Source organism: Corythoichthys intestinalis, chromosome 5, assembly GCF_030265065.1.
Source record: "Corythoichthys intestinalis isolate RoL2023-P3 chromosome 5, ASM3026506v1, whole genome shotgun sequence".
NCBI classification, from domain to species: domain Eukaryota; kingdom Metazoa; phylum Chordata; class Actinopteri; order Syngnathiformes; family Syngnathidae; genus Corythoichthys; species Corythoichthys intestinalis.
This window is the reverse complement of record NC_080399.1, coordinates 21,981,747-22,007,987: the sequence shown is the minus strand read 5'-3', so window position 1 is coordinate 22,007,987 and position 26,241 is coordinate 21,981,747. Positions and strand designations below refer to the sequence as shown.

The 26,241-nt window shown below is 38.3% G+C and overlaps 1 protein-coding gene across 1 annotated transcript in view; it reads right to left on the bottom strand.

Annotated features, from left to right (window-relative positions):
* Positions 1 to 10,681: 10,681 nt before the first annotated feature.
* Positions 10,682 to 26,241, bottom strand: part of fbxl22 (F-box and leucine-rich repeat protein 22) — a 28,129-nt gene continuing 12,569 nt past the window's right edge. Inside the window, exon 3 of the mRNA XM_057835686.1 lies at positions 10,682 to 11,725. Coding sequence (XP_057691669.1) covers positions 11,377 to 11,725 — 349 coding nt within the window. The 3' untranslated portion in view covers positions 10,682 to 11,376. The remainder of the gene's footprint in view (positions 11,726 to 26,241) is intronic.

The window sequence follows — 26,241 nt, the reverse complement described above, 5'->3', positions numbered from 1 at the left end:
CTCTTAAACTCTCGGACAAAATTTTTTTTTACCTACAGTTAGTGGCGTCTAGGTGGGATAATTAACTGAAATAAATGTACGGTTTTCCTGCAGAATGTGTATTATCATCGCGAAGGTGGCGTTGCCTTTAAAGACGCTACAATATGTGCTCGTCATTCAATGTTCATTCGAAATTGTTGGAAACCTTTGTTTATTTATTTTGGAATGAAAACTTTTGAATTTACAGACCAAAACATGATGAGTATTCGTCAACCAAAACTAAACAAAGACGAACACATTTTGAAACGACTAAAATATGACTACGACTACTAAGTATTTTCATACAAGAGACTAAGACAAAAATTAAAAGGGCTGCCAAAAACAACGCTGTTTTAAATAAAATGAATGAATTAAATGAAGGCTTCATTTGGGGGATAAATAATAAGTATTTCAATAGTAATAATTAAAAGAAAAAAATGAAATAATTAAATGAAGGCTTAATTTGGGGGATAAATAATAAGTATTTCAATAGTAATAATTAAAAGAAAAAAAAGAAAAAACACCCAAATTTAAAAAGCTATAAGTAATTAAAAAATATATAGCCGTAAATAATTCTAAATAAAATATAAATTTGTATAGACCTCACATGGCTTAATGGAGCCCTCCATAAAATTTTGTGGACATTATTGTTTGTAATCCTGCTAACTAACCCACCAACTCACCTAAAAATCTAAATTTGAACACTTCTCTTTTACACTACTATGCTAACATAGTGTCTTAAATAGAACCCAAAATCCAACTCAAGATCATTTTTCATCATTCAACATACCTTTAGATGAAATTTGATGACTGTTTTTCATGGCCTGTCACACTTACCCATCCTGTCCCCCCCATGTTGACTCACAAACATCCCGTTTTGTCCTGAAACAGGACGTGGTGACCGCCTGGAACGTAGAATAAGCAATAATGGAGGGAAAGGTTGTACTATAGCCAAAACCACAATCATTTTTCTCCACTTTCAGTTGAAAATGTGAGGTAAATGTCCATTCTCACGCTAAATGAATAAAATATGAGTCTCATTAATCAATCGGTAGGAGCTGAAGTCCTACATGACTTAAGTGTCCTCGCAAGCAAGTTTTGCGAGGACAGTTCTCCACTTCTCCAAGATACTGAATGATTTATTGTGTTATTTATGCGTGTAGGGGATGTCTTCAAAGACACTGCAGATGTTTAGGTACTCAAAAATCTTTTAATAGTACTGTTGTCTTTGACCGTTGGCTGTATTTTATGTGAGCGTGTAGCTTTTGTTTATTGTATTTTTCTTTTGTTTCTGTTTTGGCATTTACTAACATGTTCTTAACGTAGGGTGACCCTCATAAACAAGATGATAAATCTTATAGGTTTAATTTTTTAATATTAAGCTGTGGCTGGATTAAATTTGACTGAATGTTGTTCAACAGTAGAGCAGGGACTCATTACAGGAAAAAAAACCTTTTCAACCACCGGATCATTGTATTAATTGTAATCAGATGTAACTACCATGTGTTTAGTAGCTGTAGTTACATTCCTATTTTTGAGAATACATGTTATGATAACAAATTCATTCTGTTTAGAGGAAAAACAAGTGATAATTTTAGGAGAACAGTACGAGATCATGAATTCAAGTTAAAGCAACACTAGGCAACTTTTCAACATTTATAAAATATTTTCATTACATTTGTGATATGTCGACTGACAACTAGTTAAATGACACCTCATTTATATCTTGAGGGCGTCTGTATTACTTTCACCGGCACTAATTAACTTTGAGGAGGGTGGCAGAAACCCTGCCACACACGAAAAAAAAAACTACAAATGTGCTGACTTCTTTACGGCATACGTCACTTCCCCCTTTCCCATTCAATATAAAGACTTGTTGATGCAAACGCTTTCGCGCGAATTCTGCAAAGATGGCAGAGCAACGAAAGAGACAAAAAAATTTGTCTGAGGAGGTTAAAGAAGAGAGGCTATCAGGATATACAGAATAAACATTAGCCTGGATTTCACTTGCTGGCGTGACACCCCCTGCCCTCAAACGAACTTCAGTTCGGGTGGTGTGTGGGGGGGGGGGGAGCCACACAAAGCCACTTGGTTGCTAACCGTCATATGCTATTGTTTGGAAACAGAAATGTTGTTTAATCCATCTGCAGGCGACCGGTAGAATGATTGATGATTTTACAACACTGTGCGCGTGTGCGCTGGTCCTCATGGGAAACGCAGTCTTCCTTAATGCAAAACAGTACCGCTTTGGTCCAGCGGTGTCGCTAAAATCCCCCAATACTGAATAGTTACCAAGTGTTGCTTTAAGAGTATAACGAAGGAACTCCAGTGACCAACATGACATAACTTTATTCTCATTTAATCTCGTAAAAAACAAAAACACTTTTATTCACTACTTTTGTACACTACTTTTGTTCACTACCTTTGTAGTTTGTACACTAGCTTTGTTCACTACTTTTGTACACTACATTTTTTCACTACCTTTGTACACTACCTTTGTGCACTACTTACATTGTACACTACTTTTGTTCACTACCTTTGTACGGTACTTTTATTCACTACTTTTGTGCACTACTTGTGTACACTACTTTTGTTCACTACGTACTTTTGTACACTACTTACTTTTGTACATTACTTTTGTTCACTACCTTTATACACTACCTTTGTTCACTACTTGTGTCCACTACTTTTGTATACTACTTTGTAAACTACTTTTGTTCACTACCTTTGTAGACTACCTATATTTTACGCAACTTTTTTTCACTACCTTTGTACACTACTTTTTGACACTACCTTTGTACACTACCTTTGTGCACGACTTCCATTTTACACTACTTTTGTTCACTACCTTTGTACACTGCTTGTGTACACTTTTGTACACTACATTTGTTCAATACTTTTATACACTGCATTTGTACACTACCTTTGTATACTAGTTTGTTCACTACTTGTGTACACTGCTTATGTACAGTATACTACTTTGTAAACTACTTTTGTTCACTACCTTTGTACACCGCTTGTGTACACTACATTTGTTCAATACTTTTATACACTACCTTTGTACACTACCTTTGTATACTACTTTGTTCACTATCTTTTTCACTACCTTTGTACACTACTTACATTTTACACTACTTTTCTACACTACCTGTGTACACTATTTCTGTTCACTACTTACTATTGCGCACTAATTTTGTACACTACTTTTGTTCACTACCTTTGTGTACTACTTTTGTATACTACCTGTGTACACTACTTTTATACACTACCTTTGTATACTACTTTGTTCACTACCTTTTTCAGTACCTTTGTACAGTACTTACATTTTACGCTACCTGTGTACACTATTTCTGTTCACTACTTACTTTTGCACAGTAATTTTGTACACTACTTTTGTACACTACCTTTGTACGCTACTTTTGTACACTACTTTTGCTCACTACTTTTGTACACTACTTGTGTACGCTACTTTTGTTAACTACTTTTGTACACTACCTTTGTTCACTACTTGTGTACACTACTTTTATACACTACTTTTGTACACTACTTTGTAAACTATTTTTGTTCACTACCTTTTTACACAACTTTTGTTCACTACCTTTGTACGCTACTTTTATTCACTACTTTTGTACACTATTTTTGTACATTACTTTTTTACACTACTTTTTTTTACTACCTTTGTACACTACTTACATTTTACACTACTTTTTTTTCAGTACCTTTGTACACTAGTAATTCAATTAAGTACACTAGAATTCAGTAAATTACAAATACATTATTTTAAAAATCACACAATTTGATATCTGGATTTTTTTTTTTTTAGATTATGTCTCTATGAGTGGAAATGCATATATTATTGAAATTTTTTACCTCTACCTATTTTTTAAGGGGGTGAACTTGCAAAATCACAAGGGGTGCAAATATTTCTGCTCCTCACTGTATAACAAGTAGTCCCAGGAAAACAAAAAAAAGGGCTTGATAACCTTTCAACGAGTGCAGTATAGAGGACAGAGGGTGTATTAGAGGTACATTTGTGGGGTACAGTTTTGTGTGTTTTCTATAGTATTTCATCGTTTTGATTTGATAGTTATGATTTGCTGTGATAACTCTTGTTTGAAACCTGTGCATCAATAAATACCAGGAAGAAAAGACAAACATAGCATAACATACCTGCAGGCATCACAAACATTCTGTTATAACAAATATTGCTTGCATATAAAGGCCCTATAAATACTGTCACAAATATTTTTTTCCAGCAGTAAAATTGCAAAACAACACACATTAATAAAATGTGCAAAACTCCATAAATGTAGCTTGACTTGAACTGACACAAACTATCACATGAATAGTTCAACTATGGTGTGTTCCCCTCCGTTTGGGCCGTATACCAACACAATGTATGTCTAGTGGTTGCATTTATATATGAACGGCTGTTGTCTGTCGGACAACGACTTGCCAATTCAAAAGCACTTCGTTCATTTTGTCCACCTCTGGGGGAGAGGCCATATCAGCCTTGCTTGGGACTATTAGGAGCACCAGAATTCTCTGGGACTTCTACTTTAAAGCAACCCACAAAGTCACAAATATGTAGTACAATGTAAACCATAGGATTGCAAAGATGTAGGCAAAAATAAGTCCTGCACCTCACTTGCATAGTATATTATGTATAAAGCTTTAAGATACAAAAATAACAAAACAAGTGAGCAGTCACTACTTGCAATCCTTGGATGTAATCCCCATGCTAAAAGAAGGTCTACTAGTATATAGCATACACAGGGGTGAAAGTGGGCCAGAACGGTCAGGAACGCAGTTTCGGTATAAGATTCAGGGCCAGAACGCAGTTCCGGTATAAGATTCAGGGCAGGAATGCTGTTCCAGAATAAGATTCAGGGCCGGAATGTTGTTCCGGTACACGGTGCTGTAATTCTGAAAATATGATGGCAACTGTCAAAACACTATGGAAAAAAAAACAAATGCTAAGCTGCCACACATGCATTTCATCTCCAAGAAGAAAACAATAAACCAACATCAGATGTACATACACAAGTGGTAATAATAAACATAATAAAAGTGCTTGTGTAGCGTCTGGCGATCATGAGTCACGTCAATGTGCGAATGCACGTAGCAAGGCAAAACGCCTGGAGTCTTTTATCCGTTCAATTGGCTCACATACTGACACACATTAAAAAAAAAAGGTTGTTGAATTGATGCGACAAAAAAAGGGCAATGCAACATAAAATTGATCAAATGTTTAAGAGAAACGAAAGAGTTGAGGAGGCTTATTTATGATATTTAGTTTTATTTGCTCTGATGGGGAGGTTCAGAACATCTTAGCTGTCAATGTGCACTTTGGACTTAAATTTGTTCATTTATGTTAGGCTACTAATTCATTTCCTTATGGTTTAAAAAAGTCAATGTTTGGGCGATCTTCAAAATATATTCCATTTCACTTTGCATAATATGTCATTTGTACTTATTTTTCTGAATGTATGTTACTTATATCTTTATTATTTAAAAAAAGGAAATGTTTACATTAACTTTAATACACATCCTATGTTCTTATGTAGTTAAAATTGAGATTTGGCATTTACTATATGAGGAAATGAGGGAAAATAAAAATTAGGAGATGGAGGTTGGGGTTATTGCTGTTTTTGTTAACTTTTATTTTGCAAATGATTGAAAAAATACAAATTTGAACGAAAATCAGTTTCTATATGTGTTATAGAAATAACTATGCTAAAACAGTTTTCTTTGCATTTCAGTAGTTTAAGAGGTTTGACCCCCTCCAAAACGTTAAAAAAAAAAAAAAAAATTCTGGCTCCGTGGCGACCTTCACGTTGGGGAGTTCCGGCAAGAAATTCTAGCCACTTTCAACCCTGACCATACAGTAGGTATACTAGTGTTCTTTATACCCAGTTTAAGAACCACTTCTTCAACAATTAATGAGACAAGTGACCTATACAACACACTTAGGGTCATATAGGCCACAATATTAAAATTTAGTGTTCAAATTTGGCCTACGTGACCCAAAATGAGATGTTAACATACTGTATTTTTATAATTACTGATTAATTTTATGTATTTGTTTAGGAATACATAATATTATAAATTCATGAAATGTTAAGAAAAACTAATCAAATTAAAAAAGCTAAAAACTGAAATGTACTCATGTTAAGACTGGGAAGACTAGCTGTGAATGCTCATTTTTTGGTGCCATTGATGGCGTGAGCCGTCCAATCCATTTTTACTGGGAGGGTTGGCAGCGATCATTGGCTTCCAGCGCAGGATGGCCAACTTTTTCATACAATTTTACAAAGATCCGCTAAAATCCTCTTGCTCATACTCATTAATACACTTATTTTAATCACCGCCTATCAGCGATGGTGGCTTCATTGCGACTATACACTGTTGTCTATGACGCTTTTGTCTATTGTTAGAGACACATCCATGCACAAAAAATCAGTTGTTATATACACAGTGAGGTTTTGTTCCATTGATTAATTCAATGATTTTCAACAAAGTCGCCCCCTCTTTGGAGAAACAAACTTGCTTTGTGTCCGTTGGGACACATTTCAGTGTGAAGGCCAGGCTTGCATACATATTAGCGAGACACAAAACCCTCATATGAGTGAGTGGATTTTGCAGCGTGGCGTGTGTCAGTTTGGGTGAAGTGAGGTGACAAAAAATGTTTGGAACATGACGTTTATCTCTTTAAGAACACACGTGTGCGCGTTGGGTCTTTCCAGGCCTGTCTGCTTTGTAATTGTATAGTTGCTTTGATGCCTTCATGTTGTTACACGCTAAACATGCAGTCGTCCGGTTAGGTTGCAGGGCTCGTCTCCACCTGGAACTATTAAAGCTCTCATTTCGCTTGAGTTGGCAGCTTAAACGTTTATATTGAAACATGCTGTTTTAGATAAGCCTAGCGTCTGCTCAACACATAGTAATACATTAGGGAGAGTCAGGTTCAGGATCTAAAATTGTCAGTGGTTTTACGTGTTCTTCCTGTCTTTATGTAAGTTTTCTGTTAATATGTCAACTCAACAATGCAAATAGGATCCAATATGAGTGTCGCATTAGTTTGAAACATACTGTGGTTGTGGTTTCAAGTGACGTAACTATGTACTGCATCGTACAGCTATCTTTTGGTAGGGGTGGTTATATAATTGAATAATGGGTTGTTAACATGTCTATGGAATTGAGTCCTGATGTCTTCATGCAACTGGGGTCAATTCAAATGCAGTACTTGACAGCAACCAGCAGAGACACAATTGGGTTTGAACGATTTTGCTTTCTAAAGAGAACGTGAACTCACGCTCTGATTTTATTGGCCACCATTGACGGCGATTGTTGTTCAATTCATTTGAAGTGGGAGGACTGGAAGTATCGTGCTTTAGTACTATTGACAACAATAGACACCCAATCCATTTGAACTGGGAGAGACGAGAAATGGCAGCCAGTGAGATAAAGCAATAGACAACACCTGGTATAAATGACCGTCATGTACTTTGGTTGCACAAAGTGTTCAAGTATGCAAATTGCTCATATCTTAGACCTCTGAAAATGAAAAAAATATTTAAATAACTAGGTCTGTCAAAATTATCGCATTAACGGGTGGTAAGTAATTTTTTGACTTAATCAAAATTAAAATATTTGACGCAATTAACGCACATGCCCCACTCAGACAGATTTAAATGACAGTACAGTGAAATGCCCACATGTTAATTTTGTTTTATGGAGTTTTGCCGCCCTCTGCTGGCGCTTGGGTGCGTCTGATTTTATAGACTTCAGCACCCATGAGCATTGTGTAAGTAATTATTGACATCAACAATGGCGGGCTAATATGTACCGTATGTACCGTATGTTGAATGTATATATCCATCTTGTGTCTTATCTTTCCATTCCAACAATAATTTACAGAAAAATATGGCATATTTTATAGATGGTTTGAATTGCGATTAATTGCGATTAATTACAATTAATTTTTAAGCTGTAATTAACTCGATTAAAAATTTTAATCGTTTGACAGCCCTAATTTAAACCCAAAAACTTCTGTACCTGTTCAATATGTCGTTGTGTTTTTCCTTTCTCAATGTAGGACTCAGACGAACCCCGCTTCTTTTCCTGTATCCATTGAAGGGATCCACGGATAGAAAGGCTTGTAGTTCTTAAAAAATAAACTTTTTTATGAGTTAAAATAATTTGATATTGAAACCCCTCTTGATGTTTTCTTTTTTATACGATTTGTAAAATTACTTTGAGTAGGTCACCATTGTTGGTTACACTGCCGGTCTTTCAGAGTATGACTCTAGCGACATAAACATGTCATCTGTCCAACCCTTTAATTTTGAAACCGAGAGGAACATCAATGAGCATAACAGCACTGTCGATATTTAACAAAACAAGCAGCAAAAGCAAAATGAACAGGAAAGACGGGATGAGATGAGACAAGTGTAGGAAAAAAAAGTGTTCTGCCGAAATGTGCTACACCGGCAAAACGTCCTACAAGAGGCGAATTTGACACCCAGAGTCCTACTGTGTGCTTTCAGCTTGTTGTGTTTCGATGCATACAGACAGAACATTCTAAAGATGCCTTAAGAAAATACTTCAACATAGTAATCTCAAATAAGAGTGGTTTAAATATGCTACGTGACTAATGTGGTCAACAAATAAATAATCTGCGTGATAGCTACCACAAGAAAACACAATGCTATGAGAAGGAAACACATGCAAAAAGTATTTTGAGGCAATGAAAAGGTAATATAACTCAAAAGGTAACAACTCAATAGTAAGTACTAGTAATGTCTTGGTCGTCTTGCCGCGTAGAAGGAATTGGAGTAACCCGGTAGTGTTTGTCTCGTAACAGAGACAAAATACGTCATCACCCCGAGCCTCATTGTGCGTATAAAACATGGCGCCCTCCGTAGGTCAAAACATGCACTATACAGTATAGATTTTTAAATCAATGGCAATATTTTATGTGTTTCAAATACATATTTTAGTAAAAGAGAACAATTGTGGCTTATTAGAGTTTATACAGTGCCTTGCAAAAGTATTCGGCCCCCTTGAATCTTGCAACCTTTTGCCACATTTCAGGCTTCAAACATAAAGATATGAAATTTAATTTTTTTGTCAAGAATCAACAACAAGTGGGACACAATCGTGAAGTGGAACAACATTTATTGGATAATTTAAACTTTTTTAACAAATGAAAAACTGAAAAGTGGGGCGTGCAATATTATTCGGCCCCCTTACTTTCAGTGCAGCAAACTCACTCCAGAAGTTCAGTGAGGATCTCTGAATGATCCAATGTTGTCCTAAATGACCGATGATGATAAATAGAATCCACCTGTGTGTAATCAAGTCTCTGTATAAATGCACCTGCTCTGTGATAGTCTCAGGGTTCTGTTTAAAGTGCAGAGAGCATTATGAAAACCAAGGAACACACCAGGCAGGTCCGAGATACTGTTGTGGAGAAGTTTAAAGCCGGATTTGGATACAAAAAGATTTCCCAAGCTTTAAACATCGCAAGGAGCACTGTGCAAACCATCATATTGAAATGGAAGGAGCATCAGACCACTGCAAATCTACCAAGACCCGGCCGTCCTTCCAAACTTTCTTCTCAAACAAGGAGAAAACTGATCAGAGATGCAGCCAAGAGGCCCATGATCACTCTGGATGAACTGCAGAGATCTACACCTGAGGTGGGAGAGTCTGTCCATAGGACAACAATCAGTCGTACACTGCACAAATCTGGCCTTTATGGAAGAGTGGCAAGAAGAAAGCCATTTCTCAAAGATATCCATAAAAAGTCTCATTTAAAGTTTGCCACAAGCCACCTGGGAGACACACCAAACATGTGGAAGAAGGTGCTCTGGTCAGATGAAACCAAAATTGAACTTTTTGGCCACAATGCAAAACGATATGTTTGGCGTAAAAGCAACACAGCTCATCACCCTGAACACACCATCCCCACTGTCAAACATGGTGGTGGCAGCATCATGGTTTGGGCCTGCTTTTCTTCAGCAGGGACAGGGGAGATGGTTAAAATTGACGGGAAGATGGATGCAGCCAAATACAGGAACATTCTGGAAGAAAACTTGTTGGTATCTGCACAAGACCTGAGACTGGGACGGAGATTTATCTTCCAACAGGACAATGATCCAAAACATAAAGCCACATCTACAATGGAATGGTTCAAAAATAAACGTATCCAGGTGTTAGAATGGCCAAGTCAAAGTCCAGACCTGAATCCAATCGAGAATCTGTGGAAAGAGCTGAAGACTGCTGTTCACACTCTCCATCCAACCTCACTGAGCTCGAGCTGTTTTGCAAGGAAGAATGGGCAATAATGTCAGTCTCTCGATGTGCAAAACTGATAGAAACATACCCCAAGCGACTTGCAGCTGTAATTGAAGCAAAAGGTGGCGCTACAAAGTATTAACGCAAGGGGGCCGAATAATATTGCACGCCCCACTTTTCAGTTTTTTATTTGTTAAAAAAGTTTAAATTATCCAATAAATTTTGTTCCACTTCACGATTGTGTCCCACTTGTTGTTGATTCTTGACAAAAAATTAAAATTTTATATCTTTATGTTTGAAGCCTGAAATGTGGCGAAAGGTTGCAAGGTTCAAGGGGGCCGAATACTTTTGCAAGGCACTGTAAGTCTTTAGGTCCGAGGTTCCCTTTAAAGCTTTTTCAAATAGGGTGTTTGATTGGCTATAATAGCACTAGCATTTAAAAATGTCTAGCAACGGCTATTTCTCATACTTCTTTGGGTCGCTTAGACCCCACACTTTTGAACAGTAGTGTATATTTTCACCACTATTACACATTGGAAAAAATGAAATTTTTTATTTTACTTTATGAAACAAGATTTTTTCCCTCTGGGATGCACATGAACAGGGGTTTTCTCTTCCTTAAACATCTTGACCAATTTTCAGTATGTGTGGGACCTCAAAAACAACACGCAAAAACCAAACGATTCTTGAACATGACAGTAAATATGCTGTTAAATCTTGGACTGTGTTAGCCAGATCATTTTTGTATACAATTTCAGATTCAGCTTGAATATAAAAGAAGGAGTAGGAATGTAGTTATTAGTGTAAACTTTGTCAAGTAAGGATCTGATCTATATTGCCATTAATGGCAGTGAGTGAGTAAATAAAGGCAATTATACAAAAAAGGTGTTTGTGCTTTTTAACTATCTGTGGTCGTACATGGTGAAATAGTGGGGAATTACCATAGGAACGTTAAGGAAGAAAAACACAAACTGTATAAAAATGTTTTTTTTTTTAAAAAATCAAAAATCACGCTGCCAATAAATAACACATAGTCCTTAGAAACCACTAGTTCTATCAGGAGAACTCCAGGAGTTTCTGCAAGGTCCTTCTGAGTGGCACCTTCTCCTCAGGTTTACTATCTGGGATCATGTCTGCACTCCTCACTGCACTTAGTTTTAACTCTGGCTTCTTCTCTCGCACAAACCTCAGCCCCTCTTTTGTGATGTTCCTGCAAAAGTCAACTTTGACCTCCTCAAGACTGGTACCGTGAGCCACCGCCCGGTCCAGTAAACGGTCTGTGATGCGGGCGCAGTTCTCTAGGTGAAGGTGATGCAACTTCCTGCACTTCTCCAGCAGGAGGATCACGTCTTGATCTGTGATGTGTCCGCAGCCCGAGAGCTTCAAGGATAGCAGGTTAGGGCACCTGCAGCGCACATAGTGTGAACACAATTGGTCAATTACTGTACAGTGTTTCATAACAATTAATCGTGATCACAATTTAGGCACCCACGATTCATTTAACCTGATTGTTGTTGGTTTTTACATTACAACTTTTACTTTACGTTAGCCAATCACAAGGGGCCGAACACATGTTTGAGGCTTCATTGAGCTGCCTAAATAAGCAAGATGAACATCATTTCAGGAGTTACTTCCTCGGAAAGGGATCAGCATTCATTGTATGGATGGACGTGTTTCAGATTCACGGCTAGTGAGTGTAAATAAGATAATAGAACGTTTATTTAGTTGGCTTGTGGTGAATATGAAATCAATGAGAACTAGTTACAGTGCTGGCCAAAAATTACTGGCACCCCTGCAATTCTGGCAGGTAATGCTCAATTTCTCCCAGAAAATGATTGCAATTACAAATGCTTTGGTAGTAATATCTTCATTTATTTTGCTAGCAATGAAAAAACACAAAAGAGAATGGGGAAAAATTTTAATCATCATCATTTTACACAAAACTCCAAAAAATGGGCCGGACAAAAGTGTTGGCACCCTTTGAAAAAAATCATGTGATGCTTCTCTAATTTGTGTAATTAACATGACCTATTACTTACCTGTGGCACATAACAGGTGGTGGCAATAACTAAATCACACTTGCAGCCACTTAAAATGGATTAAAGTTGACTCAACCTCTGTTCTGTGTCCTTGTGTGTACCACATTGAGCATGGAGAAAAGAAAGAAGACTGAAGAACTGTCTGAGGACTTGAGAAGCAAAATTGTGAGGAAGCAGGGGCAATCTCAGGGCTACAAGTTTATCTCCAAAGACCTGATTGTTCCGAAAGATTATGCAGATGGTGGATAAAGAACATCGACTAACATCCAATAGTTCAAGCTGTCCTGCAGTCCAAGGGTACAACTGTGTCAACTGCCCTATCCGTCGGCGCCTAAATGAAAGGGGATTCTATGGTACGATATCCAGGAAGACCCCACTTCTGACCCAGAGACATAAAAAGCCAGGCTGGAGTTTGTCAACACTTACCTGTGAAAACCAAAAACGTTTTGGAAGAATGTTCTGTGGTCAGATGTGACAAAAGTACAGCTTTTGGGGAAAAGGCATCAACATAGTTTACAGGGGGAAAAATGAGGCCTTCAAAGAAAAGAACACGGTCCCAACAGTCAAACATGGTGGAGGTTCCCTGATGTTTTGGGGTTGCTTTGCTACATCTGGCACTGGACTGCTTGACTGTGTGCATGGCACTATGAAGTCTGAAGACTACCGACAAATTTTGCAGCATATTGTAGGGCCCAGTGTGAGAAAGCTGGGTCTTCCTCAGAGGTCATGGGTCTTCCAGCAGGACAATAACCCAAAACACACTTCAAAAAGCACTAGAAGATGGTTTGAGAGAAAGCACTGGAGGCTTCTAAAGTGGCCAGCAATGAGTCCGGAACTGAAACCCATAGAACACCTGTGGAGAGATCTGTAAATGGCAGTTTGGACAAGGCGCCCTTCAAATCTAAGAGACCTAGAACAGTTGGCCAAAGAAGAATGGTCTAAAATTCCAGCAGAGCATTGTAAAAAACTCAATGATGGATACCGAAAGCGGTTGTTCGCAGTTATTTTGTGTCAAGGTTGCGCTACCAAGTATTAGGCTGAGAGTGCCAATACTTTTGTCCGGCCCATATTTTTTTGTGTAAAAATAATAATGATTAAAAAAAAAAATTCATTCTCTTTTATGTTTTTTCATTGCAAGCAAAATAAATGAAGATATTACTACCAAAGCATTGGTAATTGCAAACATTTTCTGGGAGAAATTGAGCATTATCTGACAGAATTGCAGGGGTGCCAATACTTTTGGCCAGCAGTGTAAAGCCTGAGTTATGCTCCTGCGTTGCGGTGACGGCGAAGTGACTACGGCGTCAATGAGCATTCGAGAGTTCTGCGGTGAGGGAATGCGTTGCTCTGTAATTCACCGCCCGGCCACTAAAGGGGTGTGTCGTTATGTTTGTACGGTTTGGGGGCATGCTTGTTGACTCCCTTTGGTCTAGTTTAACGGACAAAAAAATAAATAAACAAGGAAAGATGGAACGCTTGAATGTGGATCTTCAGCTCATCAACATTGAATAAATGTTGATCATACAAATGTTGAGGCGCAGGCGACGCAGAAGACTGTTTCGAGGCTGTCTGTCCGACTTTTGATGCCGCATAGAGTTTTAGCGTCGGGTGGAAACCAGCTAGCTATGGCGGCAAGCTTCAAACTGGCATCGAGCACTGCGTCCAGCGTTTTGTTCGAGGTCTGCAAAGCCCTCCAGCCCGATTTGTTTGTCATGTCCTACAAGACAGTGGGAAGCCATAGCAGATTTCTGGCATCTATGGCACTTCCCAAACTGCGTTGCAAGCTTTTATGTTGTTATCATAAAAGCACCGAGTCACTCTCAATCAGTGATGATGTTTCGTGTGTGAACTGTCTGTTGTTGAAAAACATCAAAACAACTCTTTTGACACCAAACCTGTGCTTTATTCTTCATATTCTTGGAGTGTGACATGTAAATAAGTCACAGACTCACAGCAAGCATATCTACACAATAAATGATGAAGTGCACCAACCAAAAATACGACATAAAGTGATAAAAAGCTGGCAGTTTTAGGCCGACTGGGTCACCGCTTTGTGTGGCCACTCGATTCCAAACACACACATACTTGTCTCGGCGGTTCTTCCATTTTTTTATTCAATCACTTGCTGACCTCCAGCCCCGTATTTTCAGCAATCTCCTCCCACGAATTGCTTGCCATTTGGCAATCTTCATAATGTCTTGACGAGACATTGTAGAAGTTGTCGTACTTGCTGTTCATTGATACTCTCGTTGGCTTGGTCCATTTTTGCATGTGTAGAAAAATCATGTCTGACAATGGCGGTGATTTCGCACTGAACCGGAAACAACAGTCTGAGCAGACCAATCACAGTCCATTTCCACTACGTCACACGCGTTGATGCAATGCAAAGTCAGAAAATTTCGAAGGAGCAATAGAGGCTACGACGCAAGATCGTAAATCGGGTCTTCCTTGACGGCGCAGGTCTGACGCGGAAGCATAACTCGGCCTTATAGAGCATACGACAGGAGAAAAAAAGTCTTAAATAGCATTATTATGTGAATTAGAATCATATTTTGAGACGATTCGATTATATACAACAATTTAGCAAAGTGCAGATGACGAGAAATTAGTCTTTTAATCTGCCGGTTAGCCACGCCTAGCATTATAGGGCTCAAGCGTCCCCAACAGGTGGATGACGTCAGCGGGAAACTGGGCTCATCGGTTTTACTATACAGCCCATTGAGGGGGAATTATTCAGAACGAGGAAAACGCGACGAAGAGAGCCACAAAATGTCATTGTTTCAGTTTCTCTACTCCAATATTTTTACAGGATATTCTTTTTATCCAAGTATTTTTCCCCTATAGCTAAATAAATGGCTTGAGAAGGACCAGTCAGCTCGTCGAGGGGGAACTATTCACAACAAGGAAAACGCGACGAAGAGATCTGCAAAATGTCATTGTTTCTGTCTCTTTACTTCAATATTTTTACAGGATATTTTTATTTTATCCAAGTATTTTCCACAACTGCTAAATAAATGGCATAGCCATGACAAATAACAGTCTTGTGCTAAATGGAATATGACATGATAAAAATGCACATATTCAGGAAGACATGGCAAAATTACTCCATAATGGTCAAAACTGTTTACTTCACCTTTACTGTCGCACCTCCCGAACGATATTTTATGACACCTAAATCGGACATATGTCATTTCCCTTCCCCAGCTTCGGAGAATGTAAGCAAACCAAGAGGCGTGACAGCTAGCCGACATGCTAATCCGAACCGAGTGATGTTTCAAAGTCTTCGAAGCGGAAAATCACACATAACTAGCCCGGATTATTTGACATGACGACTGGGTTGTCGATTGTCTTTGCGAATCGGCAAACCGCCCGGCGGAGAGTAATTTACAGCTCGTTCCCTGGAGGAGGGCGGCTGCAGTTGTTGTGCAGCTAACGTGCAGCTAATGTGCACGAGGAGAGCTTTTTACATGCCTATCAATGATCAAACGTAAGTAGTCCTTTATTTAAAGAAAATTTGTAGTGTTTACTATGTAATCGCTGTATTAATATTTGACATAATACAAAACAAGATTTTTACTCACTTCCTCGTTAGTCCAATGGTCCCACAGTAGTAGGGCTTAGCCAATATCCACGGTGAATGGGAACCTTTTGAAACTCCAAAAAGGCGCACACGCCTCTCCCTCATACAGCAAGATTTTTCTGCAGCCGTTTGGCTGGCGTCATGCGAAAAATAAAAGTATTAATTCGCAAAATCAGCTGAATCCTTAGTCCTCATACACAACAGTAGGCTGTATAGTGAAGAGGAGTCCTTCTCCCGTACACGTCACAGCGCCCTCCTCCTCAATGCAAGACCGAAGCCGTAAGTCACTCATTTTCATGGCGCGGGATTAAAAAAAATATAGCGATCGCTTCCACACACATCCAAGCAGTCCATATCATTCAGGAGCATAAAATACGGCGTGTATTATGAAATAAACATGCTTTTTCGTGTCACATGCACTTTAAGTATGTAAGTCCCCGACCGCATATATCGTATCAGTTTGATATCGGTATTGGATTTTGGAGTTGGACAATATCCAGATATCGGTTAAAAAGTTCTTATCGGACAACTCTATACATTTTTTTTTTTTTTTAATATGGACTCTACATGTTGTCTATTCTTCTTAATCTTTTGTGAATGGGCTTAGAATTTAACCCCCAGCTGTGAACCTGCCCTGAGCCATTATTCAACAAGGATTACTTTTGTTTGAAGAGGACTGTCACAAGTCTTAAGTAAGCAGTGCTTCTTATAGCGTGTGTGCTTCTTTTCTAATGAATGCTCTTCAGGTGTCTTGGAAAAAAAATACAAAAGCAAGATCGTAGCAAAGGATTTATAGCCGGAGATCACACATGTGATGAAAAGCAAAGCTCAGAGACACAGCAACATGATCTGTTTGGCAAAAAAGCACTATGATACTTTGCAACCTTCACAATATGTCCCTCTGGGACTATGTGTTTCATCCAAAAGGACTTTCATAAATAAAGGGCGTGCGGTTTCAGTGGACGGAACAATAACAGGATGTTTGATGCATTGCAATTCGACTTGTGCTCGTTTTGGTCAAAACAATTTTAAAACGCATCCTTGACACTCGCCAGACTGGCAGAGGCGAGCACACTAGCGGCAGAGGGATGTCGTTCACGTTCTCTAATGCAGCTTACATAAAGACTTACATAATCTTACTGCTTTGCCACATGTGAGCCAAACATATTCCAGCGGACCGCCAGTGTGACGGGTGCTGTCCCAGTAACCTCTGCGCATGTGATAGAGGCGCATCCACGTGCAGCGTCGTGCCAACACGCAGCTTTAGCTCGGCAATAACGTTTAGAACATCAAAATGCAACCAAAGGGATTCTTTTGGTTGGCTGTTACAAAACAGAAGAAATGTAAAAAGAGGTACTAGGTCTTAAAGTTATATAATCCACTCACTCATGGTAACTCCCTTTTAATTTAACCATGTGTACTCCTTTTTAATTATAGTTCTTAAAGAGATTAAAGGAACATGGGTACAAGATGGAGAAAAAAAATGTGGGCAGTGTTCCAAAATAAACCGCACCTTTTCAAGCTCAAAATTTTAAACAATCTACACTAAGCCTCTAGGAATTCATTGTTCAAACAGGCATTGAATTTACTGTTGCATGTAGTCATTCACAGCTGATAGCAGTGAAGGGGTTTTATTTGAATTTCCACTGTTTATGTCGACCAGGGGTGTCAAACTTATCACAGTTATGGTTTCCTCCAGCGCGCCATTATTGTATATCTGCCACGATTAATCGACAACTACTCAATGATCAATTAAATTGACAATTACTGTATTTTGATAGTCGAATAACTGTTTATAGACATTGTTTGTAGTAAGCATAGCAAAAATGATAATGCAGTGCTGGCCAAAAGTATTGGCACTCCTGCAATTCTGTCCGATAATTCTCAATTTCTCCCAGAAAATGATTGCAATTACAAATGTGTTGGTAGTAATATCTTTATTTATTTCCCTTGCAATGAAAAAACACAAAATGGAGAAGAAAAAAAAAATCATCATTTACACAAAACTCCAAAAATTGGCCAGACAAAAGTATTGGCACCCTTTGAAAAATCATGTGATGCTTCTCTAATTTGTGTAATTAACAGCACACGTTACTTACCTTTGGCTAATAACAGGTGGTGGCAATAACTAAATCAAACGTGCAGCCAGTTAAAATGGATTAAAGTTGACTATACCTATGTCCTGTGTCCTTGTGTGTACCACATTGAGCATGGAGAAAAGAAAGAAGACCAAAAACTGTCTGAGGACTTCAGAAGCAACATTGTAAGGAAGCATGGGCAATCTCAAGGCTACAAGTCCATCTCCAAAGACCTGAATGTTCCTGTGTCTACCGTGCGCAGTGTCATCAATAAGGGTAAAGCCCATGTCACTGTGGCTAACCTCCCTAGATGTGGATGGAAAAGAAAAATTGACGAGAGATTTCAACGAAAGATTGTACGGATGGTGGATAAAGAACCTCAACTAACATCCAAACAAGTTCAAGCCGTCCTGCAGTCCGAGGGTACAACAGTGTCAACACGTACTATCCGTCGGCGTCTGAATGAAAAGGGACTCTATGGTAGGACACCCAGGAAGACCCACTTCTGACCACGAGACATAAAAAAGCCTGGCTGGAGTTTGCCAAAAACATTTTGGAAGAATGTTCTCTGGTCAGATGAGGCAAAAATAGAGTTTTTTGGGGAAAAGGCATTAACATAAGAGTTTACAGGGGAAAAAAACGAGGCCTTCAAAGAACACTGTTCCCACAGTCAAACAGGGTGGAGGTTCCCTGATGTTTTGGGGTTGCTTTGCTACATCTGGCACTGGACTGCTTGACTGTGTGCATGGCACTATGAAGTCTGAAGACTACCAACATATTTTGCAGCATATTGTACGGCCTAGTGTGAGAAAGCTGGGTCTTCCTCAGAGGTCATGGGTCTTCCAGCAGGACAATAACCCAAAACACACTTCAAAAAGCACTAGAAAATGGTTTGAGAGAAAGCACTGGAGACTTCTAAAGTGGCCAGCAATGGGTCCAGAACTGAAACCCATAGAACACCTGTGGAGAGATCTGGAAATGGCAGTTTGGAGAAGGCAACCTTCAAATCTCAGAGACCTCGAGCAGTTGGCCAAAGAGGAATGGTCTAAAATTCCAGCAGAGCATTGTAAGAAACTCATTTATGGATACCGGAAGCGGTTGTTCGCAGTTATTTTGTCTAAAGGTTGTGCTTCCAAGTATTAGACTAAGGGTGCCAATACTTTTGTCCGGCCCATTTTTGGAGTTTTGTGCAAAATGATAATGACATTCCATTCTCTTTTGTGTTTTTTTTTAATTCCAAGAAAAATAAATGAAGATATTACTACCAAAGCATTTGTAATTGCAATCCTTTTCTGGGAGAAATTGACCATTATCTGACAGAATTGCAGGAGTGATTCAGATTCAGAGATTTATTTGTCATTGACACCAGCTCTCACAAGATGACAACAGATGGGCGATGAAATTCCGTTCAATGAGTGACCATAGGGCTGCTGCAGACTTTGTTCCTTACTTTTGGCCAGCAGTGTATAGCAAATATTATGACTTGTTTTTGTATTTTTTTTTTAATTGATTTTTTAAATATAAAACTAAAAAAAGGGATAACCAGCATTTTTTTTTCATTAAAAAATATCTTCTGTATATTATGACTCTTTTTTTTTAAATATAAAACAAAAAAAGGGAAAACAAGTATTTTTTTTTCATTAAAAACATATCTTGTATTAAAAGATGTTGAAAATGTCTATATATTTTAAAGTTTGAAAAGAAAACTTGTTTAAATAAATAACAATCTGTAGACATACTGTTCAATATAATTAATTGAAATTAATACAAAATAATTAAAAAGATCAAAATTATCACAAATTCTTCATTTAAATTCTCAATTAGCAAGAAATGTGAAGTCACTGCACATGATTGATGATGGCTTGAGTATGATACCTGTGATGTAGACTATCGATTCATGTTGGTACACTGTGTGTGTATAGAATATTCTAGAAAAGTTCAATTTTGTAAAGGGAAACACACAATGTCCAGCAAAATTCTTGCATTTACAAAAATAATATGTAAAGTGTATTAGGGCTGTCCAAAATTATCGCGTTAAAAGGCGGTAATTAATTTTAAAAAATTTATCACGTTAAAATATTTGACGCAATTAACGCACAAATGCCCCTCTCAAACAGATTAAAATGACAGGACAGTGAAATGTGTACTTGTTATATTTTACGGAGTTTTGTCGCCCTCTGCTGGCGCTTGGGTGCGACTGATTTTATAGGCTTCAGCACCCATGAGCATTGTGTAAGTAATTATTGACGTTAACAATGGCGGGCTACTAGTTTATTTTTTGATTGAAAATTTTACAAATTTTATTAAAACGAAAACATTAAGAGGGGTTTTAATATAAAATTTCTAGAACTTGTACTAACATTTACCTTTTAAGAACTACAAGTCTTTCTATCCATGTATCGCTTTAACAGAATGTTAATAATGGTAATGCCATCTTGTTGATTTATTGTTATAATAAACAAATACAGTACTTATGTACCGTGCTTTGAATGTATATATCCATCTTGTGTCTTATCTTTCTATTCCAACATTAATTTACAGAAAAATATGGCATATTTTATAGATGGTTTGAATTTTGATTAATTGCGATTAATTACGATTAATTAATTTTTAAGCTGTAATTAACTCGATTAAAAATTTTAAACGTTTGACACCCCTAGTATGTATACATAATGTGTTTTAACCCCTTCAGACCCACATTTTTTCTGCTGAGCAAAAAAAAAAAAAAAAAAGTCTTCACTGATTTTTACTTTCCTCAAATATTGGAACAAAGTGCAATTTTTTGGTTAGGGATATTTCGTGCTTTTATCGGTTATTTTTAATGCTAATGTTACATTGTTTTTAATGAGAAATGAGCACCTATGTTTGCCTTTTTGGAGTTGCGTTTTGTCTCAGCCATTTTCAAAGAGCCAAAAATAGCTAAGAGGGCATGCTAAACCTCATGATTTGATTTCGATGGGAAAAGTTTCTTCCAGTCATCTCCCAGAAGTGGCAATAGCAACTGAATTGCGTGTAAAGTGTATTTATTGAGTTAGTGACGCGAACGCGTCATGTCCTTCAGCAGCATGCTCAGGTTTGAATGGGTTAAATGGCACATTACCCCCCCCCAAATCCTAAAAATTATAAGTACTGAAATAATGACGGCCTTGTCTCAATTCACTCTCAAATCAAAATACTCCTCGTAATATATGATCTTATTAAATTGAACACAAAGTTGCTCTACTCGCGGTAAACCATGACTTATTCTGATGTTTGTGTAGAAACAGGTAGATGGCATTGGCAAGGTAAGGCAAATTTATTTGCATAGCACAATTCAACGCAAAGTAAATCAAAGTGCTTTACATCTCATGAAAATCAGCAAGACACAATTAGGAAATAAAATCAAACTGATGCATACAGTAAAAGTCACATAAAATCTGTATGGCAATTAAAAACAAAAACAAAACAGGAAATATAAACAAAAACAAATGAAGTTAACTGTTTGAGTACACCTCAGATCTTCATGTAATTCGTTCCGAAGGTGAGGTGAGTCCATGGGTTGCGAACGAATTCCGTTACTACGCTTGCGAGGTAACCCGATATTCCGCATAAATCGGAATTTACCCTTTAAAAATTCAAAATAATTACCCAAAAAGTCCAAAGGTATTTGTTTAATGATTGAGGATACACTGCCCTCTGGTGGCAGCGTTGGGACTGGCTGTACTTTCATCTTGTATGAGTCAGGAGCAGACTCAGACGTCTGAAACGATAGCTGCGCTCTGGTTTGTCCCACATAACGCTGTAAGTTGTTTCAGCTAATATATGATTGTGTATGCATTTGTAATTAAGTTTAGAGCTACAGTTGGTGGAGTTAATTTGTGAGCTATTTGCTATGAGAATTGTAAATACGTTAGCATTCCTAGCATTTAAGACAGCGTTTATTTGTTTTTAATAGGCAAATTAAGCTAATTTAATCTACTAAATTTACGTATTGATCAGACTAGATGGAGGTTTGAACACCAATTGTTTTGTGTCAAGTGTTATATTGTCAAAATGTGTGCCGTTTTGAAGACAAGTGTCCATATTCCCGTTTTACAAATTCTCAAAAGTGAAGTAAGTGAAAAGCTTCAAAAAGCACAATTGCTTTTTTTGCTGTTTGTAAAGCTGATCAACTTCACGCTTAGTGAGGACAGAACATTTCGTATTAGTAAACTAAAGTAAAAAATAAGATACTGTGAGGTACAATAAGGTACTGTTTATGCGGCTTAAAAAAACACAAACAAAAAAAAACGACGGGAGACAAAATGGTGCACAAGACTCCGGTGTCTTAAAGTCAAAATCGCGTACGTCGTAACCCGGTGACTACCTGTAACTGAATGCCGCCTCACCCTGTTTGGTTGTGGTTCTTAGAACACACAGACTATCTAATAGGTCTAGATGCTTTGTAGGGGTCAAACAAATCAAACGTGTATTTTTTGGTCCAATGCCATTAAGTGTTTTGTAGATCTGCAGTAAGATTTTATAGTCTATCCTTTGATTCACAGAAAGCCAGTGTAATGATTTCATGACCGGTGTAATATGGTCCACTTTCCCTGAACAGGTAGTCCCCGAGTTACGACGGACCCGACCGACGCAATTTTACCTGACTCTCGTCATTTTATGTTTTTTACATGTTGACTTTTGTCTTGTGATACATGCTTTTATTTTGGTCCCTGAAGCGTAGAACAGGAAGCGAGCGCACAGACGCGCCCACCCCACACACGCACACACAGAGCAGCCGAGTGACAGAGGTGACAGCCTGCGCGCACATTTGTTGCTTGTGAAGCATCGAGAGGACACGGCTGTATAGAACCCCTTTTGTACTGTTTATTGTGCGTTTTCAATTGTGGTCGAATACTTGTGGCAAGTTTATGTGATTGTTTTTGATGATGTGCGGGCACTAACTGATGCGTGCTAATCATTATTACTGTAATATTTAAGGGTTAATTCTGACTTACGTGGAAATCCAGGCAATATTGCCAGCGCAGGAATGGAATTCGAACCTAAACTGGGGTCTACCTGTATTTGTAAGGACTGTGGCGGCAGCATTGTGGATTGGTTGCAGCCTCCTGAATGTTTTTTTTGCTGAGACCTGTAAATTGACAAATACGCTTCTTTGGCTCTGACAGTTGGCAACCCTACTTCCTATACTGATTTCGACACACGGCTGTGTGGTTTTGGCCGATGTCGACACCAGGTTTTTGGAAAAATTTTACTTTCTTTTTAAGCTCAATGACTTTAAACGTACGTGAATGTAAATAAATTGCTGTGATGGATTGGTCAGACACTGCTTAACTTGTTGTCTGGTGGCAGCAAATGGACGAACGTTCATATGGATTGGACAGCTAGTAGTGATGAACTCAAATTCACAGCAGAAAGATGATTGGACGCCACATAATTGGATATCTATTATCATCTTGGGAAGGGCGTGTTCACGTCATTGACTAAATATGCGCTACAACGCAATCAGCTTTTGTTCAGAATTTGGTCCTTATCACTGATTACAATGCGGCTTGCTTTTCATTCATTCGCGCAGCTTCACAATGCTGTACTTTCGACAGTTTGGTAGCTTCGCGTCTCCAGAGTTGAGAGTGCATTATTCCACTACAGCGAAACGAGACGAGTCATTGGCTAAAAGCTGGGTTTATCCCGCCCATTGGACGCCGTTACGTCTCGGGGGGTTTGTGGGTAGTGGGCTGGGCTCGGCTGGCTCGGATGCTCTGCTTCTCTGCTTTCTGAGGCTGAATCCCTTTTTGATTGACAGTGAAATGCGCGAATCAGTGATTTTGTCATATTAAAATCCACGGGAGGCATTTTTCAAATTTCATTGTGCTGTTCTGAGTTGAACCGGAGACTTTCATAATCATCCAAGCAGCACTTGCTTTGTTAAAACGGTTAGCGAAACATCAAGATTCCATTTCTAGATTCTATTTCTTTTCCTATTATAGCTGCTTGTGTTTGGAGACTTTACTTCTGGCACCCTAGTTTCTTTCCCTACCGAGCAGAGGGTTCTGCTGATGCCCTCCACAGTCACAAATCACTCAAAGGTGGACACACTTTGAGCTTCCTTTCATTGAAAGACCCAGATCATCCATTGAGCAACATGCGTCGCTGGAAGCCATCATCTGTAGAGCGACAGCAGTTAGAAAATAGATCTTGAAAAGTGAATTTTGTGTGACATCGAATTTCCAAACGTTTTTTTTTTACGTGGTAATAGGTAGAGTCCGTGATAAACTTTAGATGGCTGTCAAAGTTCAGGTCTGCGTCAATATTGACACCAAGATTTCTGGCTTGATTTGTAGCCGTCAGTAACATTGAGCCAAGATGAACGCTGATCTTTGACCTTTCCTTTTTGGCCCAAAAAGGATCAACTCTGTCGTGCATTTAGCTGGAAAAAAATCTGGCACATCCATTCACTGATTTGATAAATACATTGAATGCATTCAAGATGCATTCAGACTAAGGGACTAGAGACTCTGAAATGTATGAGTTATGTGTTCTGGACATGTTTATTGTTCCAGCTGCCTGCCTGTCATATCTTCTCACTTCATTTTCTCGTTAAGCTTTTTACAGCCCAAGGAGTCATAAAATACTTCCTCCAGTATTTTCTTCTTAACATAAAAGCTGTGATGAAGTTGCCATGAAAACAACAAAAAATCCAAACAATAATTGCACAGACAGCGAGTTTGGTCTGAACCTTCAGACTTGTCTCTGAAGTGACCACAGCTGAGCAGGCTAATTCAAACTGGCAATTATCTCTCTAACGACCTGTTTGGATACGCTTGGTTGAATTATGCCAACAAACTCCAAAAGGTTCCTGACGTTCAGGGTGGAACGGTTTGACATTTGAAAAAACGTGCTTGTGATAGCATCGGTTCTCAAAGCCTTCATTACTTTTCAAATGTCGCATCAATTACAAATACTGTACAGGCATTTGTATTCATAATAATTTAAATGAGTTTATCACTAGTAGACGTACAATCCACTTGAAGTGGAAGGGTTGGCAGCAAATGAACCCATCCATTAATTCGCTTTCAACCCTCCCACTTCAAGTGGATTGGACGTCTAGCACTGTCAACGGTAGCTAATGAGTTAATCATCATTTTACGTTATTTTATTTGGACAGCACTTTTTTTTCATCAAAAATCCTCTTTACATTAGTTTTGAGCAAGGGCGTAGGTTTGGTCTCAACATTGGTAGCGACGCTATAACAGCATAACCTGCATGTACACTTTTTGCCGGGGACGGGACATTAATAAGACCAAACAGATTGGGTATATTTCTCAAAAATAGCTGGATCCTATGTAAAAGAAAAAAAGTTACAGTAAAATTAGTTTCATCGGAGAAAGTCATTTTTCAAAATGCTTGCTTCATGTAGAGGTGGGAATCTTTGGGCACCTAACGATTCGATTACGCTTACGATTCAGAGACTCCGATTCGATTATAAATCGATTACTGATGCCCCCCTCCCCCCATTTTTTTAATGTTTTGTATATTTGTTCCAAAATTGTTCAAAAATCCTCTCTGGCTAAATAAACCAAACTACTATTTTAGTATCTTGTTACCGGTTAAAAACAGTAAATAAAATACTCAAGTCCCCATTCTGTATCAGCAGCTTTAAACTACAGTCAACTAATTTAATGATGTAAAGAACTTGAGTATTAAATATTGAGTAAGTGACTGGTGTTACCTTTCATGTATTTTTTCCATTTTTTCAAAAAAACAAATCAAAAACATAGTAACCTTTGCTATGTTTGGAGGTCATTTAATGTTGTGAATCCACCGTTAAAGTTGTTAAAATTGCGCCCGTTATTCCATAATTTCCCTCATGTCTACTTTCGACATGTGAAAGTTTTAAAACTGTTTCATCATTTAAAGATAGATTCAAGTCAAGACTTTGCCGATTTAGGGGTATTTTAGATAAAAAGTAATTAGGTTCGTTACAACAGAGCCTTCTAGAGAAGTCTACTGCTTTAAGATGGCGCCTGTTTACTAGCGCGGAAACATCTGTCATTTCACATCTAGTCTAGATATAGGTGATATCTACCATAGCCGTATGTTGCCGTATGTTTGTAGCAACTAGCAACTGGGCGCTGTTTGTAACGCCTGACGGCCGCAGTCAAATATTATTGTTTTTTTTTTTACCTAGCGGCATTAGCTGCACATGATATTTACTCTCGATCCGTTCCTCATTGCATCCCGAAGA